At 30.4% G+C, this 14,113-nt stretch overlaps 1 protein-coding gene across 1 annotated transcript in view; it reads left to right on the top strand.

The window, feature by feature from the left end:
- The window catches only part of RYR2 (ryanodine receptor 2), a 522,738-nt gene that overhangs the window by 298,561 nt on the left and 210,064 nt on the right, over positions 1-14,113 (top strand). The window contains exons 54-59 of the mRNA XM_051996568.1: positions 394-557; positions 3,000-3,078; positions 4,715-4,804; positions 5,613-5,750; positions 6,523-6,600; positions 9,981-10,056. Of these exons, the coding sequence (XP_051852528.1) occupies positions 394-557; positions 3,000-3,078; positions 4,715-4,804; positions 5,613-5,750; positions 6,523-6,600; positions 9,981-10,056 (625 nt within the window). The remainder of the gene's footprint in view (positions 1-393; positions 558-2,999; positions 3,079-4,714; positions 4,805-5,612; positions 5,751-6,522; positions 6,601-9,980; positions 10,057-14,113) is intronic.

Here is a 14,113-nt window from a genome sequence, read left to right as displayed (position 1 = left end):
AGAGGCTCTTATTTTCTGCAGCTTGTTTCTAGAATCTTTATTGGTAGCAATTTACAAAATTAAAACAAAATAAAACATGGTTCTTCAGTGCAATGAAATGTTGATGGTGCTTTTAAGTCTCTTTTTTTTTTTTTTTTTTTTTTTTTTTTTTCCAGTTAAAGCAGTCATGGTTAATTTCACTTGAAATGTAGAAACATAAACCTTGACATGGGGCAGACTAATTTTCTTTTCTTGTTCTTTGACCTAACTTTAACTTCATTTGTTTTTGTGATGTATTGTACTTTTTTATTTCTATTTTTATGAATGTGTTTTGTTTTGTCCTGAAATAATCTCTGATTCTTCTGTAATATTTAATTATCAAAAGTATTTGTTCTATCCTTTGCTTCTCCACAGAAATATGAACATGAATTATTCAAGCTGGCATTGCCCTGTCTCAGTGCTGTTGCAGGAGCTTTGCCTCCTGACTACATGGAATCAAACTATGTCAGTATGATGGAAAAGCAGTCATCAATGGATTCTGAAGGAAACTTTAACCCACAACCTGTTGATACCTCAAAGTATGGACTCTTTCTATTGCAGCAGATTTTTATTGTAAATGATTTGTGAAGTCTGAATTTGAATAAGGTACTAAAGTGAACTTTCTGTAATCCCTGACCAAGTTTGTCAATAGTAATAGCCAAGGAAATTAATAGGTGATGTTTCAGTAGAAATTTATCCTGAAATATTTATTAATGATTATTATTATTGTTGTTGTTATTTTTGGCAAGTCATTTGGGGTTAAGTGACTTGCCCAAAGTCACGCAGCTAGGATGTGTTAAGTGTCTGAGGCTGGATTTGAACTCAGGTCCTCATGACTCCAGGGTCAGTGCTGTTTCCACTATGCCATCTAACTGCTCCCTAATGATTATTATTAATTGCATAATTTTTTTTGTCTAAGAAACTCATTTAACATGCATTGTAGAATTGTTTCCATAGTATATATGGCAGACCTGTTAACCACCATTGAATCTTAACAAGTGCTAAGTTAAAAGTAGAAATTTTTGTTTCATATTAGGACATAGTACAGCATAGTAATTAAGGGCAATGTCACCTGAGAATTCAGCTGTGGAAATGGTACTGTATAATTAAATATTTAAAAATATCAATTGCAAGTAAAAATACAGTTCAGACTAAAGAAATATCTAATGCTTATGAATACCTTGACATAGTTAATATGTCTATATTAAGTAGTCAGAACAGATAATTTTTGAAATGTCATCAGTGTTGGGTTTTTTGGTGATTGTTTCTGAATAGGATCATACTTTCTTATTTCCAAGGAAAAATGCTTCTTCATGTCATACTGCATTACAGCTTCAGGTAGTCATCATTAGGTATCTACTTTCTTTTGACATATGGCAATATTTCAAAGTTGTTCAGAGTTGTTCTCATTAATAGGCCCCAGCTCTCTTACCTTCTATGACTGTAACAAATTCAACCTGGGCAATTTGGTGAAAATACTAGAAAAAATTTTATTTTATTTTATGTTATTTTTTGACCTTTTTATATCACTTTGAGAAAAACAAAATCAAATAATGGTCAAACAGTTACCACATTTCCAAATTCTGTTTATGAGTTGGTTGATAGATTTCACCAATATTTCATCTAGGTCAGGATCACAGAATGCTATAAAATTTTCATAGCATTATATCTTAGGTATTTGTCAATTGAATTAAATTCAATAAGTACTGATTGAACACTTAAAATATGTTGATCACTGCATTATAGGTTTGGAATTTCCTAATGAATATAGTCATATATAATGGAGTATCATAATTTATACATATGAAAATTTTTATAAATGTGATAGCTGCATGTGTGTATTTATGCATGGTCAGATGACTGTTTAATTTTGGTAGCAAGAAAAACAATTAATTATGCATTATTCTATTTATATGTCTATTCCTAAAATTAGTATTTTTAATGAATTATTTTTAAATATGATTATTGGTAAATATAAAATTTCTTTAAATAGTATATTGGGAATTTTAGAGACTTTCATCAGATTTAGTTCTGGAAATAGCTTTATATTTTTTATCTCATTCAATCTGAGTCAAAAATGTAATATGTATAATCTTTGTTCAAGAAAATGTATCGAGTCACGTAAATAACTCAGAAAATAAATAGTAAAATAATATCTGAATCTTCTAATTATCTCTCTTTTAGATAGTTTTGTTAGAATGTTGTAGAATATTTATAATTACAATTATTAACACAGGTATACAGAAAATGAATTAGCATCAGCGAATTCAAAAACTTTAGTAAATGAAAAAAAAAAGACTAGTAAAATTTCAGAAAACTAAAACTTCTTTGTTGCAAGTTTTTCAAGACAACAATTCTTTAAGCATAAAGGACATGATTTGCCACGAAAGAACATGTACTAGGAAAGAGAAAAAAGTTTTCCAAGTTCATAAGAACAAATTCTGATTTAATTTATTTTCTTTTTTTAAATTCAAGTGTCTTTCTATTCTTGAACTATCTTCTAGTTAATATATAACTTTATGCAGTAATATTGGAAGACCCTCAGAGTTATGCATTTTCTGTAACCCTGCATTCTCTATTTACCTTTTCTGTTATGCTAGCTTTGAAAAATAAATGTATGTAAAAAGTAACAGAGTCAGCATAGGGCTTGGTTGTAGAGCCTGTCTTGAAGTCATGAAGAACTGGGATAAAGTCTCACTTCTAGTTATATAACCTGGAAAAATCATTTAAATTCTCATTTTTTAAAGTAATTCTATGGATATCAGGTATAGAATAGTTGCTATCTAGTTCATTGCTTGGGAATGACTCTCTGCCAATGAAATCATAGGATCAGTGCTCATTCCCTATGCAAAAAATAATTGTATTAAATATTTTTTATGAAAAAAGGTAAACAGAATATTATCTATGAGCCATAAGTCAATTATTAGCATTATTGACTCTTAGGTATTATAAAATGTTTGATGCTCATTTTTTTCTTTCAGCATTACAATTCCTGAAAAGTTAGAATACTTCATTAATAAATATGCAGAACATTCACATGACAAATGGTCAATGGAAAAGGTAAAAAGCCCAAATATAACAATATAATCAAGCATTGTGATTTTTAATAACTTGTCAGTATTATATCCACTAGTGGTAAAAAGTAAAAATTTGATTATAAAAAGGGTAATTGTTGGCTGTTTTAGAAGCCCTATGGTATCAGGGAAAGAGTGCTGCACTTTTTTGAGAGATCTTTTATGCTTGGTATGTGAATCTGGAAAGCTACTTGACAAACATAATTATTGTTTTAAGGTTAGCTTTACAATCATTTTTTGATTTCATCTTCTCAACAATTTATTTGAGTTAGACATATGAGGAAACTGAGTCTTCAAGGAATTAATTTGATCACTTCTACAAAGTTGTTTAGAGGCTCCCATAATTGCTTAATCTAATACGCTTAACTGTAATTTACAAGAGCTTTAAAATTTTTAGTTGCAATATAGTTTTATGAAAGAATGACTATTTTGATCCAGTTTTTTTGATCTAATAATATTATAGTTAGCTTTAGTGGATATGAATATGAATTATATTTCTGATAATAGTGAAATAATTCTTCTATTAATCTATAAATAACATCTAAAATATATCACCCATGTTTTTAATACTTTGATAAAAATGTAATATTGTAAAATTTCTCAAGTTAATTTTGATCCTATGTATAAAATTCATTTTTTATGATAAGAAACAAAACCTTGGAGCCTCCAATATTCTTACCTTACCTTGAAAATCATGACCATAGTCATAAATTAATGATCCATTTCCTTCTCTTTTTATTTGATGTCACATTTTACACATTGATATCAAATGACATTCTGACAGTTCATCAAGAGAAGAGCTGTATTTGTCAAGAAACATGCTGTGTTTATATTTCATTGGTAAAATAATAGGCGAAGTAAATTCACATAGACTATGATTTTGGCATAGAATTGTCAGCAGATGTTGAAGTACTTGCTTCCTTCATTTGTCAATTCCACAAGTATTTAATTAGTTTTTATGATCCAGAGAGATGGATTATGTTGGATTGGTGTTTTAGATAGGAGGATATAAAACAGAAGAGTCAGGACTGGAGTGTCATGTTCTTTTTGGAGAGGATACCATGCATGAAATGAACAATTAAATGTCATGTATAAACAAGAGAAAAGCAATATAAAACATACTGCATATAATTTTTTTTTCTTTTTTTTTTTTGCTGAGCTCATGCTTGTGTTTATTTTAAATCCTTTATTTTGAATTTAGAAATCTGGCAGCTGAACATTTTCTATTTATTTTTTGCAAAACAAATTGTTACTGGCATGCTTAAAAGAAAGGTTGGGGAAGGACGAGTCTTCAGTATTAGAAGAGTAACCATGCAAAATAGGCATTACATTTTCCTTCTTGTCCAGAGAACAAGGAGCAGTGGTTGAGTAGGGACAAATTTAAGCTTTAAAGAATTCTAAAAATTTAAATTTTAGAGATTTAATGAAAATATTCCTAACAATAGAATTGCTTCAGAATGAGACATTATAGTTTCAGAGATAGTGGATTCACTATATCCAGAAATCTTTAAGAAGAAGTTAGAAACCTATTTTCTAAGGACATAAAAGGGATTCCTATTCAAATACAGGTTGTGCTTTGTCCTGAGATCCTTTTGCAAATCTTGTGATTTCCTCTTTTTCAGTTGGCAAATGGGTGGATTTATGGGGAAATATATTCAGACTCTTCTAAAGTTCAACCATTAATGAAACCGTATAAGCTTTTATCTGAAAAGGTGAGAATCCTTGTTATTTGACTAGATATTGTCATGTTAGATAATTGTTTTAAGCCTATGTTCAAACATACCGTAGGGTCTTTCTACTGCTAAAGCTAGCTTTCCACATATTCATATTTTTCTACTGGAAAATATTTTTATATATTGAATTTTCTTTATCCCACTTCAATGTTTATTTCATATTCTTTCCTTTCATTTCCTATTTCCAGTTTATTAAGTCTGTTCTTTGGCCTATTTCATTTTATTCTTTATTCTTTAATCCTTTTCTCTCCCTATATCTTTATAATATTGTCCTAGTCTATTTAACCTCCTGCCTCACAAGCATAGTAGATATTTTAATGATATCCTCTAGATATTGAGTGATTTTTAGAAAAGAAAAAAATAAAGAATTTTAAAAATCATTTAACAATTTGTTTTTATTTCTTTAGGGAAATTAAAAATAGCAAATGAAACTTTCAAGAAAATTTAGCTTTTAATCAAAGGAAGGAAATTGACCTTTTCTTATTTTCATGGTAGAATGTCAATCATATGTTCATTTTCTGATAGATATCTTTATGTTAGATGTAAACATGAACAGAGAAGCTAAAGAAATTTAAAAAATTATGCCATAAAATATATAGTTGTTCTTTAGTTGCATTTGTCAAATCAGATCGCCCACTTACTACCCACTTACTAAAAAAAAATTACTTTCTATTACATATGAGAAACATTAATCATATAACAAAAATAGAAATTTTTCTTTCAAAATAAAATGAACAGAATTAAAATTTCTATTTTAACATGTTACATCATCATTTTTTTCCTCTAGGAAAAAGAAATTTATCGCTGGCCAATCAAAGAGTCTTTAAAAACAATGTTGGCTTGGGGGTGGAGAATTGAAAGAACTAGAGAAGGAGACAGCATGGCCCTTTATACTCGGACAAGACGCATCTCCCAGACAAGCCAGGTAATTACCATAAAGACTTACTACTTCCCACTATATAGAGGGAAAAAAATCAAAAGCCAAAAACACCAAACTTTTATTGTTTTAATTTTTTTCATTTGTATTGCATTCATTCAGCAAACCTTGGTTAAGCTTCTAATGCTGTTATGTGCAAAGTGAATGTGTTCTGTGATAATTGCCTTCAAATATCATTATATAGAAAAGTGATTAGACTTCTGCTTGAACTCAGAGTAGGAATGGATAAAAGTTTACAACAAGGTAAAATTAAGCCTGATTCTAACAGGAAATATTTCCTAACAACAAGAGGTGACTGTTTCTGGAGATAGTGTGTTCCCCTTCACTGTAGGTCTTTAAGCAAAGTTTGGATAATTAGTTTTCAGATATGTTTTAGAATCAATCTTTTGTTAAATGTAACGAGGACTTCCCTTCAACTCTTTGATTATGTTAGTATACAATTTCCTTGTGATCCATGAAATACCATTATTATATCTAAAACTCACTTAGCCAAAGAATAGCTTATGAAATCTGAAATATTAATGAGTGAGATAGATTGAGCAAATCAGTTTTGTTAATGTTTGATATTTTTATCCTTGGGTACAAGAATTTTCTATTATCAAGTTTATATTTAATTTCATATTTTCTGAAAAAGATTTCACAAAAATTTCTTACTCTGTGGTCTTTGTAACAGCCTACTGGTTTTTTTTTTTTTTTTTTGGTTTTGTTTTGTTTTTTGTTGTTTTGTTTGTTTTGTTTTGTTTTCACTTCTATTACTTAGGTTTCTATTGATACTGCCCATGGTTACAGCCCTCGAGCTATCGACATGAGCAATGTTACCCTCTCAAGAGATCTTCATGTAAGTCTATCTGTTGATTTCAATATTTTTTCCTAATCTTTCTTTAATTTTCTCTTTGTTTTCAAAAAAGCTATCCACAATTGTACTTACTGATAAAAATTTTCTTATAATTTTTTTTAAATTACAAGTCAGCTCTATAAATAAAGGAAAAAGTTAATGACCTAACTAGAGATATATTCATAGCAGATAAAATAATTTTGATTTCATCAAGTGAAAATGTTTTTGTAAAAACAAAACCAATGAAGCTAAAAATTTTTGGGAAAAAAAGCAGAAAACTGGGAGGAAACAGCAAATTTCTCTGATAAAGATCTCAGTTTTCAAATATAAAAGAGTCATTTCTTAATGGAAAGTCTAAATACATAAACAAGCAGTTTTTAGAAGAAATAAAAAATGTTAATAGCCACATGAAAAAAGATGCTTTAAATCAATAATAATTAGAAAATGCAAATTACTTGTGGTAGCAAATAATTGGAAAATGAGTAGATGCCCATCAATTGGGAAATGGCTGAACAAGTTGTGGTAGATGAAGATAATAGGATATTATTGTTCCTTAAAAAGTAATGAAGAAGCTGATTTTAGAAAGGCCTGGAAATATTTACATGAACTGATGCTGACAAAACAAGCAGAACCATAAATACATTGTACACATTGACAGCAAGAATGTGTGATGATCAGCTAGAAAAGACTTGGTTCTTCTCAATGATTCAGTAATCCAAAACAATTCCAAAAGACTTTGTACAGAAAATGCCATCTGTATCCAGAAAAAGAACTAAGGAGACTGAATGTAAACCAACACATCCTATTGTTCCCTTCTTTTTTCATTTTTTTTTAAATCTCTCCCATGTTTTTTCCCTTTTGTTCTGATTTTTCTCTCCCAACATGATTCATAGAGCAAAGTGCATTAAAAAAACATACATTTACTAAGGAGAATATAAATAACAAAGAAAATGCAAAAGGTACACTTAGGAATTATTGATGGAGTTGTAAACTAATCCAACCATGGTGGAACTATGCCTAAAGGGCTATAAAATTATATACTCTTTGGTCCTGAAGTACCTTTATTCCTAAGATAGGAGAAAATGAGGATGAAAACACATATATGCAAAAATATTAGCACCTCTTTTTTACAGTGACAATGAAGGGAATGCCTATCAATTGGGAAGTGACTGAAAAAGTTATATAATTTTGATGGAGTACCATTGTACTATAAGAAATGATGAAGGAAACGGTTTCAGGAAAAAACTTGGAAGACTTTTGTGAAAAGATGCAAAGTGAAATGAGCAGAACCAGGAAAACAGTGTACAACAGTAATCCTGATATTATTTAAAAAAAAAAAAAAACTATCATGCATGACTTCAGTAGTAATGATTGATACAACAGGGGCAGCTGGGTGGTGCAGGGGATAGACCAACAGCCCTGAAGTCAGGAAGACCTGAGTTCAAATGTGGGCCTAACTGTGTGACCTTTGGCAAGTCACTTAACCCCAATTGCCTCAGGGTAGGGGGAGGGAGAACAATTCCAAAGGATTTATGATGAAAAAATGCTATCCACCTTCCAGATAGGAAGCTGATGGACTAAGAATGCAGAAAAAAAGTTTTTTTTTTTAATTTTCTTCTTTTTCTTTTAGAAAATGTCTAATATGGAAATGTGGATATCATTTTTTGTCTTCTCAGTTTATGGAGGAATGGTGGATGGAGGGAAAGAATTTAGAATTAAAAATAAAATTTAAAAAAATTACATTTTAAAAAAATTTGTAATACTTTTGTGAAATTTATAAATTTCATATAGAAATGCCATAATTTTGGTAAAGAAAAGTCATTTTATTTTTTTTTAAATATTTGACAAACTTTTAAAATAATTAAATAGCATTATAGGGAGGAGAAAAAATGTAATTAGTTACCCTAGTTAATCTATACACACATACACACATATGTGTATACATATTATACATATGTATGTAGATGTAAATGAGTGTGTATGGGTAACACACACACCACATAACATTAACTAATTTTATGAACCCATAAGCTATTCATGCTAAAAAATAATTTCGTTAAGACCTAAAATTGCCTCTAAAATTTTTAATCCTCATTCATCAATTTCTCTGCACTTTTGTACTTTGCTAGTCTATTATTCCTGCACTGTCTATGCAATTCTTTTTTTTTTCAATCTTTATCCCTTAGTGAACCAGATCTACTCTATGCTATTCTCTACTGTCAAATCCCTTATTCTTCTGCCTTATATCCTCTTCTCTTCACTCTATATAATCTCTTACTTGATAATCTCATTCAAGTATCAACTTTGTTCAGATGACTACCAGATATAACATCCATCTCTAGTCTCTTTTGACAGTTCTATAAAGCTTCAGAGAGTCAGGAGTACAGCTTATGCTTCCTCCTTAAAATGGAGGTTCTGGAAAGAGAGTGACCTCAGGGATAGGGAGTACTTTATTGTGTGAAGTTCAAGGATGGAATGAGCTTCCATAATTAAGAAGTTTCTGAAACATTGTAGAGAAAGACTGATATAATCATAGTGAAATCTGGAGAGGAATAAAAATATAGGCATCTGAAACTGAATTTTAAATTCATAATTCTCTTTCATTTGATATATGCAGTCACTTGCTAAACTCTGTTTCCTTTCTGTCACTCACAGAGTGACATCGACATCGATCTCCTTGATTCAGGTCATTTTCCATTCTAACCTCTAGTCTACATAGCCACCAAAATAATTTTCCATTCCAGTGTGACTATGTCACACTGCTCCACTCATGCTCCCTTGTAATAAACTTTACTGGCTCCTTACTACTTTCAGGGCCAAATGTAAACTCCTTGGTTTGACATTTGAGTTGTTCACATCTTGATTTCTTTCTTTAAAAACTTCTTACACAATTTTCTTCTCTATGCATTCTACAATGTATTAGTTGCTTTTCTTCATCCAGAATATTTCCATCTCCCTTCTTTTGTTGTGTTCTTACTCCTCAGCTCCAACTCTTAGAATCTGTCAGAAATTATCTCAAGCATCTTTTTTTACCTGAGGCCTTTCCTAGTGCATAAGTCTTCTCTTCCAAGGTTACTTTGTATTTTCTTCATATATGTTGGGTATTTACTATATATTTACATGTAGTTCCTTTACATGAAAACAACATATTTGTTTCTCTTTTGTCTTTTTATCTCCGGGTAGCACATAGTAGGTGCCTAATAAATCTTTGTTTGCTTGATAGATATCCTAAAGTCTTAACTGAGAAAACAGTCAAATTTAAAGTGTCATATATTAAAATTATTCCATTAAGTAAAATTTTAATGATATTTTTTCATTCCTTTTTAATAAGTATGCACCTATGTTGTGATAAATTAATCAGCTCTTTCCTTTGTTCCCTTCAGGCAATGGCAGAAATGATGGCTGAAAATTATCACAATATATGGGCAAAGAAAAAGAAACTGGAACTGGAGGCCAAAGGTAATACTACTTTTGCTACAAAGAATAACTTTTTTTTTCTCCCCAAAGACAAATAAAAGCATTGAATATTATGAGATCAATAAAGGGATCCTGGTTGACTTTTGATGCCTTTTGATATTCACACATTAAAGTAAATGGTTCAAATATACCTTCTATTGATCCTTGAGAAGAATTTTGTAGCCAGCTATTGCTAGAAGGAGGCAGCTAGGTAGTTTAGTGGATAGAATACCGGACCTAGAGTCAGGAAGACTTGAATTCAAATTCAGCTTCAGACACTGGCTGTGTGATTCTGAGCAAGTAATTTAACTTCTGTTTGCCTTAATCCATTGGAGAAAGAATTGGGAAATCACTCCTGTTTTTTTTTTTTCCCCAAGAAAATCCCATGGATAGCATTGCCATATTATGATTCATGGAGTCACAAAGAGTCAGATGTAACTGAACAACTCAAAAAACAACTACTAGTGAGATGAATAAGAAGATCCAAAGACAGTTTCTAGGTATTAACAATCAGCTTAATAATTAGTCTAGCAAATAATAAATTTAGGAGCAGCATTTTTTCTCAGTAACCAAAGCATTTTGGAGATCACTTAAAACACTGAATTTATATTTGGAGGTACCCTTACAGGAGAAAATCAACATTTATTTGTATACAATTAATGAAGTGGTGGACATATTAATAAGGAGGTGGACTAAAAGTCTACAGTTACTCTTGTTGAGAGTATGGCTTGATCATGAGATCTTCTTCCACCAGTGTGGACAAGAGAATCCATCTCTATCCCAACTAACTCTGGCTGTTTGTTTGTTTTTTTTCCTTAAAGAGCTAGTTACCTTAAACCATAATGAGGGAATACAAGAGCAGAAACTTACTATTTTAGAACTAGAATTCACTGAGCTTTGATTCTGTTTACATTCTGGACAAATGCAATTCTCCTAGTTGGATCTCTGAGCATGTACCCTGAGAATCTGTCAGCCTTGTCCTTCAGAGACTGTTTGAAGGACCTAAAGAGGCTGATCCCTGAAAGAGAAAATAGAAAGGAAAAACTTAAATCCTAATTTAATAATTGATTATTAATATAGTAGAAAAATAGTCATTTCTCTCACTAGAAAACTTTTTTCTTATCACAAGGGCATTTATATGAATGAATTTTTGGATGACATATCTTGGGCAACTAGAGTCTAACTCCTTGGAGCCACTAGGTCTTGAGGGACACGCGTTTGATTCTTGTTTGATTCTTGACTTTACTCATTCAATTGGTATCTTTAATTTTTTCCCAAGACTCATAGTTCCTTAAGATTGTTATTTCATTGTCACTGTCCTACACTATTGTCCTTAATTACGGTCTATCTTCCCTTATTCTTTGCTTCTCTCTCCTACCTCTTTCATTCTCTTATTTTCCCCTTCTCTTAAAATATGTTGATTGACCCAATCTGGGGATCCATTGCTCTGTACAAAGAACTTTTCTAATTCAAGCCTTTCAATACTCAGATATTCAGGGATTATATTTGTAGATGGATAGGAAAAACCGAATGACTCTTTCAGATGGAAGGGCTTAATAATACGGAGAATGAAGAAGAAACAACAGATCAAAAGATCTGTTAACCTTTTTAAAGGATCATTGACTTTTATAGTATATTAAGGATTTGTGTGTATTTGTATATATGTGTGATTATAATGAAGAATAAAATGTACTTGGAATCTATGATATTACTTATCAAGCCTAGAAAATAAAAAAAAGTCTTCAAACTTTAGTGTGCTATCTAAAGATGATTATCAACATAGTAATTTTTGAAAAAAAAAGTTTATTATTTCTGCTACTTAAATCCTGTTTTTATTATGGTGTACTGATGAATCTGGATTCTTGAATTCTATGCCAGTAGAGGATAAAGTCTGGCCGATTCTAAGAAGCTGACGTATATACCTGATAGTGTAATATATGCAGTTGGACCCCAAATCAATCTAACTAAATTTAAAGAGATATTTGATCACTTTAGTCACAGGATGTATGGCCATATTTAAGCCATATTAACTTTCAGAGACCCTCTAATAAGTCACAGGAGTGTAGGAGTGTTCACACCAACAAAATCATAGAACATTCACGTATCCACGTTAATTGCATATACAATAATAATTACATATATTATTTGTGTTTCTTTCAAGTACACTAAACTTTGTTCACATGTGCTTGACCTTTTGATGTTTTTCATGTAACATGGTTGACTAATCACAATTTAATTGAGAGATGTTATATGATCTTTGATGGTCAAATGAAAGGATACTCAAAAATTTTTTTCACTGATATAAAAATCTAGTAAGCATCTATTTTGTGCCACACAGTGTGCTAGGAATACAAAAAGAGGCTAAGCTCCTCAAGGAGTTAACACTTTAATGTGGGAGACAACATACAAACAGGTATATTCAAAGCAAGCTATTTGAAGGATAAATAGGAATTGATTAACAGAGGGAAGGCACTGGAGGGATTGGAGAGGGCTTTCTGTAAAAGATAGGATTTTAGTTGAGACTTAAAAATGGTATTTAAAAAAAAAAGACATGATTCTACTATATTATTATAGTAGAACTGGATATAACTTAATAATGAATTATGGATTTTTCATTGCTTATTTAAACATTAACACATGTATCATAGTTTGGGATAACATATTTGAAGGAACTTTTTATTCTACATAGTGCCTCTTGTCCCTAGGATAAGATTCCAATGAGACTCCAATTCTGGACAAGATATTAATCCTATTAATGGAAAAAATAATAACATGAAATAATTTTCATACTTTTCTATTTGTATCATATTTGAATTGTATCTAGAGAAATGAGAATATATTTCACTTGACACAATGGTTATTTGCTTTCCCTGCTCTTCTGCAGATTCTTTAATAGTGGTCTTTATTCTTTTCTCTTTCTTTTCAGTGTTGCAAATTAAACTGACAAATTAGGATAATTTTGTAGGATATAAATTGATTTAATATTTATATCTTAGAAATAAGAGGCATGGTCATAGCTGTTAAATATAATGAATTTTTGATAAGGTATTCAGGACTAAAATATCTATTTTCAGTAAAATCCCACAATAAAGCACTTTATTCCCCTCTGCATTTGATTTTGCTGCAAGTCAAACAATATCTACAATATAAAAATGATGTATAAGGGATCTTTCTCTGTGTATCATGGAAAATTTATTATTCACTGATCATAGGGCTGAGATGATATTGCAACACTTTTTTTCCCTCTAATTGTAATTTAATACTGCCACCCAGCCAGGTAGATTAATTACAAGAACTCAATTTCCATAAATTTTATTATCTATAAATCAAATACTACACTTTTTCAATAGGACATTTAATATGTTTTCCTTTTCGTATTTTAAGTTGAAAAAACATACAATTTAAAATCATCCTAAGAATTTGTAACCAAATAAAATTAGAGTTATTTGAATACTGTTTTATCAGTCTAAATGTATATAAAATTAACCAAACAAAATGTTTAATTTAATAAAAGTTATTTCAGGAATTTTCTTATGATGTTTATCCTCACAGCTGTTAGAACATTTAGGTCTTGGTTTCTCTCAAGAATGTTGTCTTCCTTGATAAAGTGCAAGAGTACAAGATCTAATGAAAATTCTAAGAGGCCACATGTGATAAATACAGATTCTTTGTCCCTCTTTCTTATATAAATATGTGGAACAGTGAAAAGAGTATTAAATTTAACATTGGGATTATTGATTGCAGGGTCTTATTGAAAATTGGACAAAAAGTTTATACTTGATGTAATTTTTAAAAAAAGATTCATTGAAGATTTTTCTTATGATTTATTAAGAAGTAGTGTTTAAGAAAAGCTAATCTATGGCATAAAAAATAAAATAGAAGGAGAATCATATCTTTTTAGTGGCAATCCAGGCATGTGACAAAAAGAGTAAAGATTAATCACTTGTATCATGTAGTAGTAATAAAAGGAACAGAACTTTAGTAGACTAGATAAAGAATTTGCTTCCTTTTAAAGGCCATGATGAAGAAGTAGATCCATCTAAGGATATAGAAGAGAGGT

The sequence above is a fragment of the Antechinus flavipes genome, chromosome 4 (assembly GCF_016432865.1).
Source record: "Antechinus flavipes isolate AdamAnt ecotype Samford, QLD, Australia chromosome 4, AdamAnt_v2, whole genome shotgun sequence".
In the NCBI taxonomy this organism is placed as follows: Eukaryota; Metazoa; Chordata; class Mammalia; order Dasyuromorphia; family Dasyuridae; genus Antechinus; species Antechinus flavipes.
This window is presented reverse-complemented; position numbering and strand designations above follow the sequence as displayed.